General features: G+C 44.5%; 1 protein-coding gene across 2 annotated transcripts in view; it reads left to right on the top strand.

Annotated features, from left to right (window-relative positions):
* LOC147097123 (signal transducer and activator of transcription 5B-like) overlaps nucleotides 1-21,463 on the top strand; it is a 108,790-nt gene that overhangs the window by 83,946 nt on the left and 3,381 nt on the right. Inside the window, exons 10-20 of one of the 2 annotated variants that reach the window (XM_085972985.1) lie at nucleotides 676-763; nucleotides 4,437-4,559; nucleotides 7,077-7,169; nucleotides 7,628-7,834; nucleotides 8,810-8,904; nucleotides 9,582-9,718; nucleotides 11,050-11,196; nucleotides 12,637-12,694; nucleotides 13,892-14,023; nucleotides 16,853-16,945; nucleotides 20,201-20,281. In XM_085972985.1, the coding sequence (XP_085829111.1) occupies nucleotides 676-763; nucleotides 4,437-4,559; nucleotides 7,077-7,169; nucleotides 7,628-7,834; nucleotides 8,810-8,904; nucleotides 9,582-9,718; nucleotides 11,050-11,196; nucleotides 12,637-12,694; nucleotides 13,892-14,023; nucleotides 16,853-16,945; nucleotides 20,201-20,281 (1,254 nt within the window). The remainder of the gene's footprint in view (nucleotides 1-675; nucleotides 764-4,436; nucleotides 4,560-7,076; nucleotides 7,170-7,627; nucleotides 7,835-8,809; nucleotides 8,905-9,581; nucleotides 9,719-11,049; nucleotides 11,197-12,636; nucleotides 12,695-13,891; nucleotides 14,024-16,852; nucleotides 16,946-20,200; nucleotides 20,282-21,463) is intronic. The other variant, XM_085972986.1, reaches the window with a different exon arrangement.

The following is a 21,463-nucleotide window of genomic DNA, read 5'->3' as shown; positions in this document are numbered from 1 at the left end:
TCTGAGTAATGTAATAAGGTCTGATGCTTCTGTGTAACATGGAGGAAAATAAAATCTGATATAGCTGGAGTTTAAATCTTATTGTATGATAGCAAAGAAGCCAATATGCTATATTTCAAAAAGGGACTTTAGCAAAATCTCACAATTTGCTCTCAATTTCTCAAATTTCCAAAATTTGGTGCAGTACATCAGACTTAATGTTACGTACCTAATAAATGTCAAAAATAAGTGTGGATGAATTTCAAAATAGTTTTTTTCCTTGCCTTGCCCCTCCTCTTCTGAAGATGGCAATTCACACTGGGGTAGAGTTCCACAGGTGCCAGCAAGCCCTCCACTGCCTCACCCAAGTGAGCATTAATATTATTCATGCATGAGCCCAGACAGTGAAGGCTGGCAGGCTATTTGACATTGGATGTCATCACAGTGCATATTCATTAGCCCATGACTGACCCAAATAGATTCTCAACAGGTAGGCCAAGGAAGCATTGATGTGGGTCAAGGTTTATTGAGAGGTTTATTATTCCACACTCCTTTTGTGCCTTGGGATATATTGACGTCTTGGTGTGGTCATGGATTTTCTTTAGTGGACACAATTCGTGCACGTTATTAAAGCTAGTAAAACAATTTAAATGATAGTTTTACATTTTTTTAAGTATATCATATCCTTTCTTCCAGTGAAAACACAGGAGAGATCATGAACAATACCAGCTTATTGGAGTTTAGCAATGCTACAAAAACAACCAGTGCCAGCTTCAGGAATATGGTAGGTGTTAAAGCAAAAGGCAACTATTACAGTCCCAAAGGGGGTTAATGTGCTTATGTTGATTTGGACATCTCTGCTGCTCACCTTAGCTCTCTTGAATCACTCTTCTGTGGCTAAAATCATCTCTAGTGTAATGGTTATGTTACTGGACTAGTAATTCAGGGGCCTGGACTAGTAATTCAGGGGCCTGGACTAATAATCCAGAGAACGTGAGTTCTCATGGCAGTTTGAGAATTTGAATTCAGTTTAAATAAAATCAGTAAAAGTGACCATGAAACTGTCAGATTGTTGTAAAAACCCACCTGGTTCACTAATGTCCTTTTTAGGGAAAGAAACCTGCCTTCCTTGCCCGGTCTGGCCTATACATGACTCCAGTCCCACACCAATGTGGTTGACTTTTAACTGCCCTCTGAAGTGGCCTAGCAAGACACTCAGTTGGTGAAGGCCCATCACCACCTTCTCAGGCTAACTAGGGGTGGGCAATAAATGCCAGCCTTGCCAGTGACGTCCACAAGAATGAATTAAAAATATCTTTCACCTCACTAAATTCAACTCTTGTCTCTATCACTCTCCTAACCTTGATAACTCTAGCTTTTCAACTTTTTGGCAAGCAAAATTGTATATCAACTATAATTTCATCTCTGCTGAAATTGTCATTCATGGGAACTTCAGTGTTGATGATCAGGAGGCTCCATTTGTTGTACTGAACAGACTGCCACTAATGCTGAGTACCAAATATAATTCATTCTGTGAAGCACTTTTGTACACAAGGTGCAAGTATTATTAAAACCTCCAGTCCTCTCTCAGCACAATGGCTCAATCACTGCATCGAGATCTCTGTACCCTTCACTGGGCAATGAAAATCTTGTTTGTTTCTTTCAATTCTTCCTCACAAGTCTAACCAGCTACCATCTCTGACCTTTGATGGCTCTGTCTTTAGTCCTTCATCTATAAGTTCCTAGCCTCACTATCTCCTCTGACCTCAAGTGGAGTTCCCAAATCTCCTCCATCACTAAAGTTATCCCTTTCATATATATAAAAAAAAAACCTCCAGTTTCCTCTTTTGTGCCAAACATGTCCTTGCCCCATAACATTTCTTAACTCTCTTTAAAGCTGAGGTCCACCAAAAACTTGAATACTGCTTCTATATCTAGGGAAGCTCTAAGACCTCTCTCACACCTGGATGGGATGCATGAAAAACTTATCTCTTGCCCACCTGTACCCTCTAACTAACTAGGGAACTAACACACTTTCTCTCCCACTCTCTCTCTCTATCTCTCTCTCTCTACACCATTCCTGTCTCCCTTTATTTTATCAATGCTACTATAGTCAGGCTGCTCTGAGCTTTCCTGTCTTATTTTTTCTAAATTCCAAATATACATCCTACACACTCTCTCTTTTGTTCCTGCATCCTGAAATGAAGAATCATCAGATTGTCTCCTCCTCTAACTCGTTCTTTCCAGGCCCTCAATACAGTGGAGCTCCTCACTCTCCTCAGTCATCCCTTCCTTCTACAATCTAGAGGTTTAAAAAACCCAAGCTTGCTGTCATCTATTCCCTACTTCCTGACTTAGTTTATCTTTTGCTCTTTTCAGTCTTAATGGTATCCTGTTCAATGGGCCTTGATCCTTCACTGAGATATCTTAGTAATGATAATAAGGTGGCTGTGTTTAAAATACTATTTGTTAATCAGCTTGTGATCATGCTAGCTAGAAAGCGCTAAGTACAAGGCAATGCACATTTCATTGGCTTTGTTCAAACATGCCTTGTTCAGTAGAGGAGATTCAACACTGCTCTAATATCAAAACAAATGTTGTAGTATATTTACCTGTGGTTTTGTTCTGGTGACTTTTCCTGCTCGTTGAGGTAAGGAATGTCAGTTTTGGAGAGTAGGACATTTTTCCACTTTTGCCTCCAATATCAGGATTGAGTCCTTGCAGATTAGGTATGTGCCCTAACCCCAACCTGAGCATAGCATTCCTTAGTCTGACATTTCTATTTTCCATACCAGCCATTCTTGTAGCCCTTCTGAAATGATGACTCCGTACCAGTAGCACTGAAAATTGTGGGGAGTTTTGTGCTGTGCACTCCCCATAATTTCTCATGGAGGTACTTTGGGTCTCTGTGATTTAGGTTTGCACAAAAATATTTTGCAGTTGCAACTAACATTATTATTTTACATAAAGCCTTGTGTTTTTTGCTGCTCTTCTTGATGGTCCCCGAGTTGTGCATCATTTGTTGGCCAAGAAGGCTGGCAGCTGCCTCCTAGATCCTTACAATCTATATTAATGACTTGGATACACTGCACTCGGTCCCTTCATCTAAGTTTGCTGGCGATACAAAGCTAGGTGGGAAAATAAGCTGTGAGGAGAACACAGAGTCTGCAAAGGGATACAGACAGGTTAAGTGAGTGGGTAAGAACATGGCAGATGGAATATAATGTGGAGAAGTGTGAAGTTATCCACTTTGGTAGGAAAAATAGAAAAGCAGAGTATTTTTTAAATGGTGAGAGATTGGGAAATGTTGGTGTTCAGAGGGACCTGGGTGTCCTTGTACACAAATCACTGAAAGTTAACATGCAGGTACAGCAAGCAATTAGGAAAGCAAATGGTATGTTGGCCTTTATTACAAGAGGATTTCAGTATAAGAGTAAAGACGTCTTACTGCAATTATATAGGGCCCTGGTGAGACCACACCTGGAGTATTGTGTACAGTTTTGGTCTCCTTACCTAAAGGAAGGCTATACTTGCCTTAGAAGGGAGTGCAACGAAGGTTCACCAGACTGGTTCCTGGGATGGGGGGGATTGTCCTATGAGGACAGATTGAGTAGACTAGGACTATATTCTCTGGAGTTTAGAAGAATGAGAGGTGAGCATAAAATTCTCAAAGGGCTTAACAGGGTAGATGTTTACCCTGGCGGGGGGGGGGTCTAGAACTAGGGGTCACAGTCAATGTTCCCTCTAATTTTTCGTGCATGGACCCTTTTTAAAATTTGCTGCGCGGTATCTCTTCCAGCTTGTGAACGGCCTGCGCGGGACCTGCAGATTGCTGCGCGGCCCTCGCACCTTCAGGGGAATGGTGGTCACAGTCTCGGAATAAGGGGTAGGACATTTAGGACTGAGATGAGAAATGTCTTCACTCAGAGCGTGGTGAATCTTTGGAATTCTCTACCCCAGAGGGCTGTGGAGGCTCAATTGTTGAGTTATATTCAAGACAGCGATTGATAGATTTTTTGATACTAAGGGAATCGAGGGATATGGAGATCAGGCGGGAAAGTGGAGTTGAGGTTGAAGATCAGCCTTGATCTCATTGAATGGTGGAGCAGGCTTGAGGGGCTGAATAGCCTACTCCTGCTCTTATTTTCTTCTATTCTAGATCTCTTGCAGTGCTGCTGTGAATCTGACTGTTAGAAAGTTAGCAAGAATACCTCACTGTGTGATTTGATCAAAATGGGGACAATGTGTGACAAAGATATGATATCCTCAACCTAAATCATGAATGGCCATTACATAAATGTCAAATAAAACATGAATGTCTGTTGCACACTATTGTAAATGCTTTTTTTATTTCTATAAAATTATTGTGCTAGTTTTGTTTCTCTAACTATTAGTGTGCTTTGCCATTTGACAGTCTCTTGATCGAAAGTAGATGCTAATTTTTTTTTAAATTCAAGTCCTTAAAGAAAATCAAGCGCTCGGACCGCAGAGGGACCGAATCGGTGACTGAGGAAAAGTTTGCTGTTCTGTTTTCTTCTGAACTCGGCGTTGCGGGCAGTGAAATGAAATACCACGTTCAGGTATCTGAGCATTTGTTACCAACAGTATTTCACAAGTGGTAGAAAGCGATTTTTTTTCAAGACTTTTTTGGACAGTCTTTAAGCTGCTTCCTGTATATTTTTCGTCCTATTAAGCACCTTTATGTCCTGCACCGATTCAATTAAAGAGGGCACGTGAACAGACCTGCCTTGGGCTGTGTAAATACCACTCTATAACTGCTTGCTAGGTGCTTATGTGACGGTGGCGCAATTTGACTTGTCAAATTGAAGAGTTTTTTTCCCTCCCCTTAACCCAGCTGAAATTTGAAGATACACCATGGGCTCTGCCATCAGCCCCCATGGGCGAGGGGCAATTCATTTGCACTGTACAGTAATCCAACATTTAGATTAAATCTCACAAAGGTACAAGTAGAAACCGGGGCGGGGCAGGATTTTTAAAAATCAAAAGTTGCACTTTGTTTGGACATCAGAATTCTGACAATGAATGTGTGAGGCCCCAGCCCACTGCACAATGTCCTACAACTGCAGTCTTTATTATTTCTTTAAAAAAAAACTTTGGGAGGAGGGAAAATACAGAACAATCTCAAGTGAACAATCAAAAACCCCAAAATGGGTTTGATTAAATTCTTGAAATATGTGAGAGTTCAGATGAGTTCCTGCTCATTCCTTCACACCAGCGCTCCCACTTCCGCTTCCTTCTGTGGTTATATGCATGTCAAAGTAGTAAAATGCTGTTCGAATGATGATGCAAGCACTTGGGTGAACTATGAAACCAATCTTAGTTCCTACTGACATTGACCCTGAGCCAAATATACAACGAGCTCGCAAATTGATTCCAAGTGTGTAAATGTACCATTCTGGAGTCAAAGGGCTCCTCGTGTCACACCTGAAGCTGATCTTCCCTTTCCCTGTAAGTGAGTAAGCATTATGGGGAGATTTTGATTGCGAGTATGACACTCCGATGTACATACAGCAAGACATTAATGACATAGTTAGCCTTATTAGCTACAATTACTTCGATATTCTGGAGGTGAGCAACAACAGGAATGGTCTCCACAGTTGTTGCATAGTTTAGTTTGGAGCAGAGGGCAACTGAATGGCACATATGGGTTACTGCACCAACATACTGAGTCACGCAGTGATTAGAGGTTTTGAACCTGTGATTTCCTGCAACTACGTTGCCTATCTCCACTTAGTCAGCTTGGAGAAACCACTGAGCATGCAGAGGACTGATATTTCCCAAAAGGGAGAAAAGGAGATAACATTGTCAAATTGGTTTCTCTGAGGTACCCTTGCACACCCCTTTAGGCTATTTTACATTTGGCACCTGTAATTTGTACAGTGGGAGAATGATATCCATGCACTGATTTTTCCAGGTTTACATTGCTAAAACTTGCTTCTTATCTGGATGATAAATCACTTTTGTGTGTACAATTCTGTCATTGGAATAAGCCTCTGCGTCAGAAGGTTGTGGGTTCAACTCCCACTCCAGAGACTTGAGCACAAAAATCTAGGCTGACACTCCAGTGCAGTGCTGAGGGAGTGCAGCACTGTCGGAGGGGCAGTGCTGAGGGAGTGCAGCACTGTCAGAGGGGCAGTGCTGAGGGAGTGCAGCACTGTCGGAGGGGCAGTACTGAGGGAGTGCTGCACTGTCGGAGGGGCAGTACTGAGGGAGTGCTGCGCCGCAGTGTCGGAGGGGCAGTACTGAGGGAGTGCCGCACTGTCGGAGGGGCAGTACTGAGGGAGTGCCGCACTGTCGGAGGGGCAGTACTGAGGAAGTGCCGCACTGTCGGAGGGCAGTACTGAGGGAGTGCCGCACTGTCGGAGGGCCAGTACTGAGGAAGCACTGCACTGTCGGTGGTGCCGTCTTTCGGATGAGATGTTAAACCGAGGCCCTGTCTGCTCTCTCAGGTGGACGTAAAAGATTCCACGGCACTATTTTGAAAAAGAGCAAGTGAGTTCTCCCCGGTGTCCTGGGGCCAATATTCATCCCTCAACCAACATCACTAAAACAAATTATCTGGTCATTATCACATTGCTGTTTGTGGGAGCTTGCTGTGTGCAAATTGGCTGCCGTGTTTCCTACATTACAACAGTGACTACACTTCAAAAAGTACTTCATTGGCTGTGAAGCGCTTTGGGACGTCCTGAGGCTGCGAAAGGCACTCGAGAAATGCAAGTCTCTTTTTTTCTTTAAGGGTGCCGGTTTTAGCCTCACTTACTTTGCCAGAGACCATTCCTTTAGGTCCCCAGTGGCGTCGGCCTCCTGCCTGATTTCTCATTCACCTGCCCGCTGGCTGTTGTGTCATTCCCACCGGCTTTTAGGATAGAGACAGTCCGGAGAAACTAAATGAGGCTCGGGAGATAAAATGGCCTCATGATTGGCTGTCCCCAGGGGGTTTCCTCCACCCCAAGTGCATCCTGAGTTAAAATTTGGGCTCTAGATTCTAGACTTGGATCTCGGCATGGGAGTGAGTTGAGTCCTTCATGCGACCAAACAAAGTTCAGTAAGATGTTTATTTCTTTGTTCTGTTGCAGGCCTTATCACTGCCTATTGTGGTAATTGTTCACGGCAGTCAAGACAACAATGCTACTGCCACAATCTTGTGGGACAATGCATTCTCTGAGATCGTAAGTATGTTTAACTTGGAATGTTTTACTTTTATTTAGAAGTGCAGGGCAAGATGAGTGGTTGGAGTTTGGCTTTGGCAGTACACTGCTTGCAGTTTTTTTTAAATTTCCTTTTTAAAAATAGCTATTAAGTGCACTTTGCAGCATGACTCAGTGACACACCACAATGAGGTGTCAGGTTTGATGTGTAAGCCTGGTCAATTCCTAAGCCAAGGGAGCCCGAGGCTCCTACAGCTGCCCAGCTGAAATTGTTTAACTCAAACCTGGGATCTTTCTCGTCTCTATGGTCCAATGCCACACTGGGTGGTACACTTATCCACTCACCTATTGTAATTTACTATACAGTATCATGCTGTCTGAGGGTCTGGTACCCTTGTGCCAGCTTAGGCATGGTCTTGCTGTGCTTTGAATCCAGATAAAGATCTAGAATCTCATGTTCCTTTCCCTCTTTGTTGCAGGAAAGATTGCCCTTTCATGTACCAGACAGAGTGTCATGGTCTCAAATGTGTGACACACTCACTATGAAGTTTATGGCAGAGGTGCAGTCGACCCAGGGCTTATGCAAAGAGCATTTTGTCTTCCTGGCACAGAAGATATTTGACGAGCAGAGTTACAGCATGGAGGACTTCACAAACAGGGTGGTCTCTTGGTCTCAGTTTAACAAGGTAAACTTTAAATATATTCATTCCAACAACCTATCTAAATTCGAAGTTGTTACACAACAGCCCTGTGTCGATGTACCATTTATGATGTGCCAGGATATGACACGGGTTGCTACATGAAATTCATTTATTGTTCATTCTCTGTCTCTCTCTCTCTCTCTCTCTTGAGGCTTTGTTGATCTACTGCCACACCCACTTTGCTGAGACTAATTGCCATTTTATTCAATTATGCAATACTGAGTGAAAATTCCATGCCACCAGAAATGCAGTTTACAACTTGATCTAAAATTGTAGATTACATGGTGCTTCCTGCATTGAGCTTTTGCACTGACCATGTGTTTTAGTGTTGGTTTGTAGCATCAGAACAGAAATGCTTATTTTGCCCAGTTGGTTTCCTCCTTCATTTGAGGGCCAATTTTAACCCTTCCCGCCCCCCACCATTTTTACTTGCCTGTCTTCAGCCATTGGAAGGCGGCCTGAACCAGAGGAGTTGAGGTCTAATTTAAATAGCAGGGTCGCGTCCCAATGACGTCGTCGGCGTGGGTATGCCATTTAAACTACGGCCCACGCGGTTTCTGGTCCACCAGCAAAAGCCGGTGGCAGCAAGGATCCAGGCCTGGGTAAGTGCCTTTGACTTTTTTTTTTTTTAAAAGGTTCCTTGTGTGCCAGGAGGATCAAGAGTGCGGTGCCTGCTTTGCCCCCCACGTGTCCCATTCCCACCCCAAGATAAAATTGGCCCTTTAGATTCCCTATGTGCCAAAGGCACTTCATACCCAACAGGACGGGTAGGTGCTTCTAGGCTGCAGCATTGTGAAGCTTGGAAACACATGAGACGTGCTCTGGAGTGGCTCATCTTTATAAATTCACATCCTGGATGTTTTCCTGTAATTTATCATCAGAACGTGTCTGGTGATTTAAATTGTCATGTGATCTTTAGTGCAGACGGGACATTGTTGAATCTTTTTAATATTCTTACAGGAAAACCTACCTGGAAGAACCTTCACTTTCTGGCAATGGTTTGATGGTGTGATGGAGCTCACCAAGAAGCACCTGAAGGAATACTGGAATAATGGGTAGGAATTTTAACCCCTCTCCAAACTAGTCTGCATTAGCCGATTGAGGGGCCTATGTGTGCAGGTGGCCCTATAGCTGCTAATTTTGTTGTGATTCCCTCGAACGCCCCTTTGTCTCAAATACATACAAGTATCATCCTTTAGATATATTAGTGAGTGGATTGGAACATCGTCTTGTACTGGTATTCAAAGTCATATCCCCTAGAGACGGGAAGAAATGCACTTGAACCTCATGCTGTCTATCTATCTATTGATCAAATGTGAATGTTACAATGTACCACAATCTGGCCTAATCAGGGTCAGCCAGTCCTTTTCTAGTTATTGAAATATAAAACTACATTTTCACACTGAATTGAACATAACAAATGTAATATTGTAGAGCGATGGTGATAACATATCTAATGAAAGCCTGTCTCAAAGTTCCCGACTAATTTTGCGAACCATTGGCTGTAGATGTGGAGAATGATAATTGTGTCTGGTTCAGCTGCTGATATTCAAATGTGGAAGCTTTGAGTTATGACGTTGTGGGAGTAGAGTTTTTCCATCTGCGTACAACATTGTAAACTAGTATGGGCACAACGTACTGAAGGATTGCCTACCCTAGCTTTTTGCCACCACACTGATCTTTGGAAGGGATTTGCTGAGGGGCCCATTCACTATCCTTTTTTTATTTGTAGGTTGATCCTGGGTTTTGTAAGTAAGCAGTACGCCAACAGACTGCTTAATCAACGAGTGAATGGGACCTTTCTGCTGCGCTTCAGTGACTCTGAGATTGGAGGGATTACAATAGCATGGATCGATGATTCTGAGAAAGGTAATGTGATATCTTGAGACACAGCATATATATATATCACAACATGGCTTCCGGTAAGAACTGTACTGCACATGGCTTTATTATTATATACATCAATAGTCCACCAGGTGGCTCTATTACAGGTAACACTGTTTTCCGCTTCTTGCAATGCTTCCAGAGACTTTTGTTAATTTTTTTTTTTTTTTAAGATGATGGATCTATTGAGGAACTTTGGATATCTTTACCCAACAGATTAACAAGTGCATTATAATATTGGGTCCTCCATTCAATATGCAAAAATAAGTACAAAGTACATAATCCCTATGATTTCATTTATTTGGACATTCTGAAATCCACATTTCTAATTAAATTAAAAGCCACAGGAACCCAGGAGAGAACATGGGCCTCAAAAACAAATTGGTTAAAAAATAAGGTACAGAGTCCTCATGAGAGGTGTAATGTCAAACTGGGGGCAGTATTGAATGGAACCCCTAATTGCCCCATCCTCAATTGGCTCCCTGTCTCTCAGTGCATCAATTTCAAAATCCGTATCTTCAAATTCTCCATGGCCTTATTCCCCCACCAACACCTCTTCAGACTCTTCCAGCCCCTACATCTCTGCTCTTCCAACACTCTGCTGTATATCCCCCTCCCTCCACTCTACTATTGGTGGCAGAGCTTTCAACCATTTTACCCCTGCACTCTCCCTCCCTATACGCTTTGCTACATCTGTCTCCGCCTTTTGAATCCTTCTTAACCTACCTTTTCAACAGTGCCTTCAGTCATTTCCCCTAACCTCTTATACCTCCAACTGTGAAACACCTTGGAACATTCTCCTCTGTTAAAGCCACTATATACATGGATGTTCCTGTTATTTCTAGTCTACACTAATGACGTAGGTATTTATGGATGTTCAAAATACAGCAGTGTGCTATAGTGGGAGAGTTAGGGTACTAGAGGCCAGCCTGTTTACCTTCAGATGGGATTCCGACCCCTGCACCCACACCGTGCTAGGATGTGAACATGCGTGCAAAAAATATTTTTGAACCAAAGATTGCATGAAAGTGAAGAACTTTTCTGGGTTTTTTTGTTTAACTTCAAGCTCTTTTCTGTTTTTGATTTGATTTTCGTTGCTGATCGATGTAGTTCCTAAAGAAAAATATAAGCAGAGCAACTGCATTGCACCGCCTGGATTATTGAAATGTTTCAATCAAAATCTTTTGTCTTTTTTGGCTGTGTTTGCTGACCATGATGTTTCGCCAAGTGTTGAACTTTACTGACAACGGTGGGAAGGTTTTCCCCCTCCTCTTTGTGCATTGTTTCGGTCTAATTGTTTCTGTTTCATGCTGCAGGTGGCAGACAGGTATACAATGTTCAACCTTTCACCACAAAGGATTTAACCATTCGATCGCTGGGAGATCGTGTCCGAGATATTGAACGCCTGCTTTACCTGTATCCCAACAAACCCAAAGATGAAGCATTCAAAAAGTACTACACAAGTAAGTACAAAGAAACTGGTGTTAAGCTACGCACAGATAGACTGCAAAGTGCTAATTAATTTATGGTGTTGTTATACTGCAGGTTATAAGGGCTGCTTTGAATGATGTAGAACGGGCAGTGCTGAGTTTTGCTGCAAGCTCCGCATCGTTCTCCAGTCAAGCAAAGTGCTCACTAGTATCAAAGTGCTGGTTAGCAAAGATCTGTTGGGTTAGTTATCTCTTTGCTGCTATTAAATTTTGAGGGGGCAATTTTTGTCCGATGCACTAATTGGGTGGGCGGCAGGAGTTGCAATCGCCAACCCGATCGCATCTGCAAGAGGTCCAAGGTTGGGCCTCATTAGCACGTAGCCGGTGAGCTGAGAGTGCCAAACAGGCATTCTGAAGCAGCTTGCTGGTCGAGGAGGGTGGGAAAACAGCCAGCTCCTACACTAAGTCGGTTGACAGTCCGGTCCTTGGAGTGGAGGGGGGAGGGGAAGCCAAAAATGTTTTTAAGGCCCACTGGTTAGGCCACTCCATGCCTGGGAGCAACAGGCAGGGCAGACACAGCACACACTGTGTATTGGTCCATGAAAATGCCATTGGGGTCTTACAATGGGCTTAGGACCCTGATTTTAAATATTGAAATAGGACTCCTGCCTGTCTCAGGCAGAGGTGCTGGCCACCCATTTCAAGGCCCGCTTGAAAATGAAGTCAGGGGCCAATGGGTGGGACTTGTTTCTATTTAAATATCTGTTTGCTTACCGCCCTATTTTCCAGCATAAATGATGCGGTAAGCGCATGGAAATTGCCCCCTAAAGTTCCCAAGCGGCCAGTTCAATCTCAACTTGCAATGCAGTAGGTTTAAAGCTGAAGCCAGTCTGAAACTACCTGCTCCAACTCGCAAAAATAGATCATATCTCAAACATTATTTAAAAAAAACTTAATGCATTAGAAAATAAATGAAAATGTCTGCTCTTGCTGCTCCTGTGTGCCTGGTAACAAACGGTTGATTTCTCACCCTGTTCTTGTTCAGTAATTGTCCCTGTTGCTGACCAAAAATGAATTATTCTTCTGCGTGTACTGGTCACACACTGGTGTGGCTTATAATAGCAACCAGCAGGGATGGGAGGTGGCAGAGTCATGACTACTGTTACGGAATTTAAATTTAGGGATATGTAGCCAAGACAGGTAGGTAAATGGAGTTAAGATACAGATCAGCCGTGATCTAATTGAATAGCCGCCTCCTGTTCCTATGTTCCAAAAATATTTTGAAGAGCCTTTGCCCTCTTCCGAGCGCAATTTAAAATCATACAAAGACTGTACAAATATCGTCCCTCCCCGACCACAGTGCGTTATTACAACTCTTCAGTGATCGATTATTTAAAGAAACATTTGTTTTTGTTACTGAAAAATAGTTAGGAGAACAACGAGCAAAGAATCTTGTTTGTTTTCATTCCACAGAGGAAGCGAAGGGAAAGGATGGGTATCTCCATGCCGGTGTAAAGACTACGGTGAATGGGTAAGTGAGCACAGACACATGGGGCCTATTTTTCTGTCTTTGCTAAATTTAGTGAACAAAATATACCTGGGTAGAAAGCACTAACAGACTATAAGGCCGAATATCCAAATGTGCACTCCTGGCAAGGAGCTTCCCCCACTGGGAGGGTATGTTGGGAAATTGTGGGTACACTTTCCATGATTTTCCATCTCTTAAATTTAACTGACATCCAACAACCATGTACTGTACCTCCTCTGACTAAACTCTCTTACCCATATTTACAGCCACCCCCTCAACCTCGCCATCTCCCATGGTCTCTGTTCTCCCATGGCCTCAATCACTGACAAGGCCATCTCCGACCACTTCCTTGTATCCCTCACCACCCACTCCCTTTTGTTTCTGCCCCTGGAATAAACTCTCCCCCCAGCTACTTACAACTGCCTAGCCTTTGGCCCTCCATTTGCCACAATACCGTTGCAGCTGTCGATTTGCTAAACCACTCGCTCACCTTCCCTGGTAAGACCTTCACACGTCTGCCATCCCAGTAGTTCACCCTGGTATGGAACCCAAACTTGGGCCTATTTGACACACAAAGATAACCCCAGCTTCTTTTCTCTGCTACAAACCCTCTCCTCAAACTCCTCTCCCTTGCCCCCTCTAACCTTACCTTCAACAGCAAGTGCGAGGAGCTTATAGACTACTTTGTCATCAGGATAGAGGCCATCCATTCAGCTGCCTTTGCTGATTACCCCCTTCCATTGTCCAGCAAGCCAAACCTCATCGCAGGCCTCCTCCCTACTCTAGCCTTGAACCGCCACCTCTCTCTAGAATCTCTCCCAGCTCCCCCCATGCCCTCTCCAAGCTCATCTCATTCATGAAACCCACCTCCTGCTACCTTTCCCCAAATTGCTACTGAAATGCCGGCCACCTAACTTCCCTTCCTGGACCCTATGCTAGCTGATATTGTAAATCGCTCCGTCTGCTCAGATACTGTCCCCCTCCCTTTCCACACTCCAGTCATTACCCCCACTCACGTGATCAATATCTCCACTCCTGAGTCTCACCAGAATCCACTTGTGATTTTGCTGTGAGCCTTGTTTGCACAGATGCTGACTGTATCACACTGCCACTCGGGAGGTGCGTTCTGTTTCTTTTGGTCGAGTTAGCAGCCAGACGCGAAGTGTGTAAAATGCTCATCGTTTTTGCACTTTATTTCAGTGAACAAACACAAGTGGTGGCACAGCCCATGGTCCCCTCGCCAGTGTCTCAGTCATACGGTGTGTGTACTACGCCTGAAATCCCAGGATGGCCGCAGGTGCCGTGTAACCCGAGTACCATCAACTACGATAAGTGAGTGTAGAGGTTGCTGTTAGTAACTGATGTTGCAAAATTTAGTTTTGAATTTCTGTTCCCACCACACATGCATTTTTCTTAATTAGTGATTCTTTTCCCCCTTACATACTAACTCTCGTCACCCTCTTGTACTAGTTCTCTTCCTCCCCCCACACTAATCCTCTCTCCCACTTGCACTGATGCCTCCTTCCTTGCCATCATTTTTAGGAGCCATAATCTGAGGGGATTTTTTTTCAAATCCACAATCTTCTCCTCCTCCAGATGGTGTTTACTCTTACTGGGTACAGTTCCACAGGTGTGGGTGACCTGCAGTCCCTTAATATTAACAGTATTCAAAAATGCTTCATAGTTGTGGGTTTGACTCGCGCAGGAATAACTGGGAGTTTGGGAGGTGACTGAGGGCACAGTCGCAGAGGTAGGCTTTGAAAGCCTTTTGCAGGAGGGGAGAGTGTTAGCAATGTGGAGAGGTTGAGGGAAAGAGTTCCAGAGCCTCCCAATAGTGAAGCAGAGAGAGAGAGATGCACACTAGACAGAATTGGCTGAGCAGAGGGTGCAAGTAGGGAATATAGGTTGCAGAGGTATGTAGACGTGGCTGAGGATTTTGCAGTCAATACACTGAGGGATGGGGAGGCAACGGAGGTTTGTATGGATTGGGATAATAGATTAGTGAGCTTAGTAAGGGATAAGATGTAGGCAGTGAAGTTCCTGATGCATTAGAATTTGTGTAGGGGAAAGGAAAGTGTTAGAAAACTTGAGCCTGGAGTTGATAAAGGCATGGACGAGTGATTCACTGACAGTGGGATAATGTAAAGATGGATACTTCAGAGGTAAGAGTAGATGATCTTGGTTATGGATTGCATGGGCTCAGGGTTGAGCAGGACACTGAGGTTACACATTGTCGGGTTGAGCCTGTGCAAGCAGCCAGGAGTGGGATGGGATGAGGACCAACTTGCAAAGTTTCGATACAGACACGTGTTTGGAGCAACTTTTCTCCATGACCCAGTTCCTTTGCTACGGTATTAATCTTGTAAACACAAGGCTGGATTTTAGATATCTAACTCTCGTGATGGCGTAATTGGTAAATGCGCTCCCCAGTGTGGTACTGAGCCATTGACAGTAAGAGGGTTCCAAGTTCAATAACTGTGCTGAGTTATCTAGTTCGGTAGTGGTGCTACAAATGGCCTCTGCACCCCTAGCCGGGGAGAAGTCAAATCAGCTAGGGTTCCTGCTCCTGATTGCTACCCAGTGACCTGTGCTTGAAACTGACCCAGGGCTAGGTCCCTATTCAGTGACCATAGCTGGAAAAAATATATGTGTATGAACATTAAGGGAAGCATGATTGGGCTCAGCTCTGACGCCCCATGTGGGGGAATAACGTACTGACACTCGGGGCTGGATTTTACCAGCCCTGAAGAAGCGGCTCTGGAGGCTGGATTGCTGGGGAAATCCAAAAAAAATGGGAGCAGGTCCCAAACCCGCTCCCAACCTGCCTCCAACCAATCTTCCCGGGAGTCGGGTCCCCGATTTGTGCAGGGACACGACTCCTAGCAGCGGGAAGAAGATTATAGCCACTTAACTGCCTGTTAACCGGTAGTTAACAGGCAGTTAAGAGGCTTTTTCCAATTTTTCAACTGCTGCTGCGGGCTTCCCGATGTCGGGGAACCCCGCCAGGGTAAGTGAGGCGTGCTGTGCGTCTGTTGCTATGTGGGTGTTTGGATGACCGCTGCAGAAGTGGTGTGACGCATGGAAAGGGACACTGGTTAGTATCAGAGGTAAGGAAAAGTTGTGAAAGTAATTTTTAATGTGGTTAGATGTTTCTGCAGGTGACAAGCTGTGAAGTGTTTGTGTAGCCTCATCTCATCGGGAGAAGTGACAGATGGCTTCTGTAATCTCAGCTGCAGTTGCCATCTATTTTATCCTAAGGAGAGCATAATTGGAGAGCCTGGGTTCAAGGGCTCACCTTTAGACTGTGATTGTCAGTGTTTGACAGCACCTCAATGCTGTCAAACACATTCAAATCATCTGTCAAGAATTTATGGTTCATGTGCCTTTAAGAAAACCGGCAGATGAAGCGTCATCAACTGACGTCATCTGACACCGGCTTTCCCTTAATTGGCCAGCAAGCCCGCAGGGCAGGCTTAACGAGGCCAATTGGGGAAATTGCGTCTCTGCGTCGGACGTTGCTGGGGGGCGGGACTAGAACCCGGAAGCCAGCAGACCTGCCCCCAACGCGTCTCGGTGAGTAAAATCCAGCCCTTACTATCTAGGCTTCCACTTGAGATACTGGAGGGCAGTTAGCCTGTGGAACTGGACCTCTATATGATTCAGCACATTCAGGAGTGGAAGGGGAAAGAGGAATAAAAAAGCACCAATGGTGACAAACATAAACGTCCAGTGCCACATGTTAAGACCTCTTTTTCCTAGCTGTGAGCAGGTGGTCTGCCAATAAGAGCCGAGAGCAGGGAAGGTCCATAGCAAGAAACATAAAGTCACAGATATGCAGTGGTTTTAAAATTGTATTTGCACGTGGAAATATTGCACGCGTGTGCGGTTTTGCCAACGTTGTCGCCAGTTCTCCAAATTCAGCATGAAGTGTGAACAGATCGTAGACAGTTGCATCACTTTTAGTGGAAGTGCTATAAATGGCATATGAAAGTGACTGGTAAGTGTGCAGGTATCTCCCATCTTGTGTGACAGATCGGCAGAGGATATTTTCCATTTAACAGCGACCTTTGCTTACAAGCTATCTGCTGTCATCACCTTTTTATAGTTTAATTAAATCACTGCTATGTTAAAAAAATAATTCTCCTTATCTTCTACTAACAGGGGAGATGCTACAGTCACCTCTTCCATTTCATTGCCTCCTAATACGATGATAAACATGAGCCAGCCTGAAGACTTTACAAATGCAATTCCGGGGTCAGTTCTGTTTCTAAAGATATAGCTTTAGCCTGTGACCTGATTGGATTTAGTTCTTTTCACAGTTAAGAACCTTGAATCTCATTTATGGAGTTTGTAACTTTGCTTTGATATTAATATAACACATTGGGCTGAATCTTCCTCTGCGATCCTGCCTGAAATGGGCCGTGAGGCCATGCCTCCCCACCCCCAACTCCATTTCCCTCCCTGTACCACTGCCAGATTTCTGTAGATGGAGGAAGATGGCTTACTTGGGGGCCTTCTCTTCCTCCAATTTGGCCCCCATGCAGCTACCCTTGTTGGCATACAAAACTAGTAGCTCACTACTTTGGGGCTTTTCTGCCCCTTTAACGTCCCCTGTTGCCTCCTTGGGTGCTCCAGCAGCACTGCCCATTTCTCCTTGTTAGCAGTGGCTGGCTCCCTCTTGGCACTGGGTATCCTGCCCTACATGCTAAGTGACCCTTGACCCAGGAAAATGGGCCAGGGCCACAGCAGAGTCGGAGTGACAGCAGAAGACCACTCTGCCCCAAAAAAGGAAATCCAGTCCCATGTCTAACTTGTAGCATGCCTATATTCTCATGAAAGTGGTTCTACAATTTATCCAAGGCTGCTGGAGTGCTGATCCTTTGAATTTGCCCTGATATTGCAGGGCAAATTCAGTGCACTGTCGGCAATGTTGACTTGTGCAAGATCACGCAGGCGCTGTTGCTAAAAAGTTGCATTTGTTTCTGGCCACAGACCTTCCCAAATGTCTGCACTAAGTGGTACAGGCCAGCAGTGCTGGGCAGTACGAGCAGGCCAAGACCCCAGCTCATCTGCAACCAGAACAAAATACTGGCATCACATGCAGTGTCTCGCACTGCCAGGACTCCCGTTTTTGTTTGCTGCCAGCAGAGTTTTGTGTCTCGGTGCTTATTGGAAACTCACCTCATGAAACCTCCGGATCTTGTTGCCTCCAGAAGCAACTCTAATAGAAACATGGGCCTAGAAATTAGTTGACACACGCCCATTTTACAGGCCGCTTGCATGCCTGCACATTCCACGCTAGAAGTGCGTCACCCGCCATATTGGTAAAGGCCATTTTTCATGTGAGTGCCGTCAAGAGCTTTGACTGTGGAGGGCACCACGTTGAGGCCAACCCTGTCCGCACCCATGCATATACACGCTCCAGCAGGGCTCACTGGATACTAACTTAACTCGCAAGCTTGCAATCAACTAACAGTCCAGACCGAGACCAGGCATCAATCCTGAAACACTCCTGGTTTGTATGCCTCAGTATCACACAAGGTATCATTACCTACTGAGCAATCAAGGGAACCCAATGCCTCCCTTTTGCTGCTCATTGGGATACACCGGTAGCTGGAGTAACTCTCTCCCTCTTGGAAGTATCTAACTTCCATTTATGCCTCTCCATGATTGTGTGCCCAAGATCATGAACTCTTGTGTGGGTAATCATAGGCACAAGCCAATAGTTGGTGCACAGTGCCAGGGCTGTAACATATTGCAGCATTTTGACTATTACATAGGGGGTTATACTCTCTCCTTAAAGCTTTGCATTCATACTCCAGGTTCTTAGTGTTTGTAGCCATGTGATTATCACTAAGGAAATAGTACTTGGTAAAATAATGGGACTAAAAGATGACAAGTCCCCTGGACCAGATGGCCTGCATCCCAGGGTCTTAAAAGAAGTGGCTGTAGAGATGGTGGATGCATTGGTTGCACTATACCAAAATTCCCTGGACTCTGGAGAGGTCCCAGTGGATTGGAAAACCGCATATGTAACGCCCCTATTTAAGAAAGGAGGGAGACAGAAAGCAGGAAACTATAGACCAGTTAGCCTAACATCTGTCGTTGGGAAAATGCTGGAGTCCTTCATTAAGGAAGCAGTAGCAGGGCATTTGGAAAATCATAATGCAGTCAAGCAGAGTCAGCATGGTTTTATGAAAGGGAAATCATGTTTAACAAATTTGCTGGAGTTCTTTGAGGAGGTAACGAGCAGGGTGGACAAAGGTGAGCAAGTGGATGTGGTGTATTTGGATTTCCAGAAGGCATTCGATAAGGTGCCACATAAAAGGTTACTGCATAAGATAAGAGCTCACGGAATTGGGGGTAATATATTAGCATGGATAGAGAATTGGCTAACTAACAGAAAGCAAAGAGTCAGGATAAATGGGTCATTTTCCGGTTGGCAAACGGTAACTAGTGAGGTGTCACAGGGATCGGTGCTGGGGCCTCAACTATTTACAATCTACATTAATGACTTGGACGAAGGGACCAAGTGTAATGTAGCCAAGTTTGCGGATGATACAAAGATGAGTGGGAAAGCAAGTTGTGCAGAGGACTCAAAGAATCTGCAAAGGGATATAGACAGGCTAAGTGAGTGGGCAAACATTTGGCAGATGGAGTATAATGTGGGAAAGTGCGAGGTTATACACTTTGGCAGGAAAAATAAAAAAGCAAATTATTATTTAAATGGAGAGAGATTACAAAATGCTACAGTTCAGAGAGACCTGGGGGTCATTGTGCATGAAACACAAAACGTTAGCATGCAGGTGCAGCAAGTAATCAAAAAGGCAAATGGAATTTATTTCAAAGGAGTTGGAGTATAAAAGCAGGGAAGTCCTGCTACAACTGTACAGGGTATTGGTGAGACCGCACCTTGAGTACTGCGTACAGTTTTGGTCTCCTTATTTAAGGAAGGATATACTTGCATTAGGGGCAGTTTAGAGACGATTCACTAGGTTAATTCCAGAGATGAGGGGGTTGACTTATGAGGAAAGGTTGAGCAGGCTGGGCCTATACTCATTGGAATTTAGAAGAATGAAACATATAAGGTACTGAGGGGGTTCGACAAGGTAGATGCAGAGAGGATGTTTCCCCTCGTGGGGAAATCTAGAACATGGGGGCACAGTTTTAGAATAAAGGGTCGCCCTTTTAGAACTGAGATGAGGAGGAATTTCTTCTCAGAGGGTCGTAAATCTGTGGAATTATCTGCCCAAGAGAGCTGTGGAGGCTGGGTCATTAAATACATTTAAGGTGGAAATAGACAGATTTTTGCAAGATAAGGGAGTGAAGGGTTATGGGGAGTGGGCGGGCGGGGAAGTGGCTTTGAGCCCAAGATCAGCCATGATCTTATTGAATGGCGGAGCAGGCTTGAGGGGCCAAGTGGCCTATTCCTGCTCCTATTTCTTATGTTCTTTTAAGCTTGTGTCGTTGCATTACCTGACTAATACTTTTCTTTCTTTGGCAAAGCAGCCATCTCATTAATCCATATCGAAGTGAGAATGACATGGAGGTGAACAGCTACTATGAAGGAGATCATCAGTTTGTAAGAGGGTAAGCCAGATAAATGTGTTTAGACCCTTTCTGGGGGTAAGATTCCCTTTTTCTTAAGTTATCTTTTCTTCATCTCCCCCAACCCCCACACGGGTCTCCCTCTGCCATATACCTACCCTGGTCAAGAGAACGGACTTCCTACTCCCAGGCCTTGGGCCAATGCAGTGCTAAAACCAGCTGCTAAATGTTGGGCACGAGCAGCCCAAGGTGACTGTCCCTCTGACTTTCTCTCTCCTGATAAGGAAGTGCCTGCCCTCCACTCAGCATCTCCGCACAGCAATGCTGTTGAAATTGAGAATGTGGCCTGAACTTGTCTGTGGCACCAGGAGGACCACAAATCCGAGATGGCCATTTCCCTTACAGGGAAAGTGAAAATGGCAGGGTGCCAGTCACCAATCTTCCACCCCCTCCCCCCAACATTGTCTGGCTACTCTTCCACACCCTAGCAGCCAGATACAGAGTAACTTTGACAAACTTTTGAAGCAGGTCACTTTCTCAAGAAATGTACAGAAAGATCCAGCTAAAGAAGATAATTTTTTTTGTTCTTAAATAGGAGAAAGACACAAAGTATTGAAAGTTAGGGCAAGAAAATGTTACACATATGTTGTATTGACTCAGTGGGTAGCACCTTTGTACTTGAGTCAGATGGTTGTGGGTTCAAGTCCCACTCCAGGACTTGAGCAAATCATCTAGGCTGACACTCCAGTGCAGTACTGAGGGAGTGCTGCACTGTCGGAGGTGCCGTCTTTCAAGATGAGATGTTAAACCAAGGCCCCGTCTGCTTGTTCAGATGGTTATAATAGACCCCCCATGGCACTCTTTTTGAAGATCAGAGATTTCTCCCAGTGTCCTGGCCAACACACTTCCCTCAAACAACATCACAAAAAATAGATTAACTGACCATTCATCTCGTTGCTGTTTGTAGGATTTTGCTATGTGCAAAATGGTTGCCATGTTTACCCACATTACAGTGACTGCACAATATAATTTACTTTATATGAAGCACTTTGAGATGTTTCTGAAACATGATAAGGCACTGTATCTTTTTCTATTGATTAAATTAATCAACTTCCCAGACCCAGTTCCATGTCTACTCTGGCCAAAAGGGCAAGGGATTCATACAGTTGAGGTCGGCCTAGTTCTCACTGCTAGTGTGAAAAGATATAGCTGTGGCACAACCAG

The sequence above is a fragment of the Somniosus microcephalus genome, chromosome 33 (genome assembly GCF_052327205.1).
Source record: "Somniosus microcephalus isolate GS21.2 chromosome 33, FLI_Smic_1.0, whole genome shotgun sequence".
In the NCBI taxonomy this organism is placed as follows: domain Eukaryota; kingdom Metazoa; phylum Chordata; class Chondrichthyes; order Squaliformes; family Somniosidae; genus Somniosus; species Somniosus microcephalus.
This window is presented reverse-complemented; position numbering and strand designations above follow the sequence as displayed.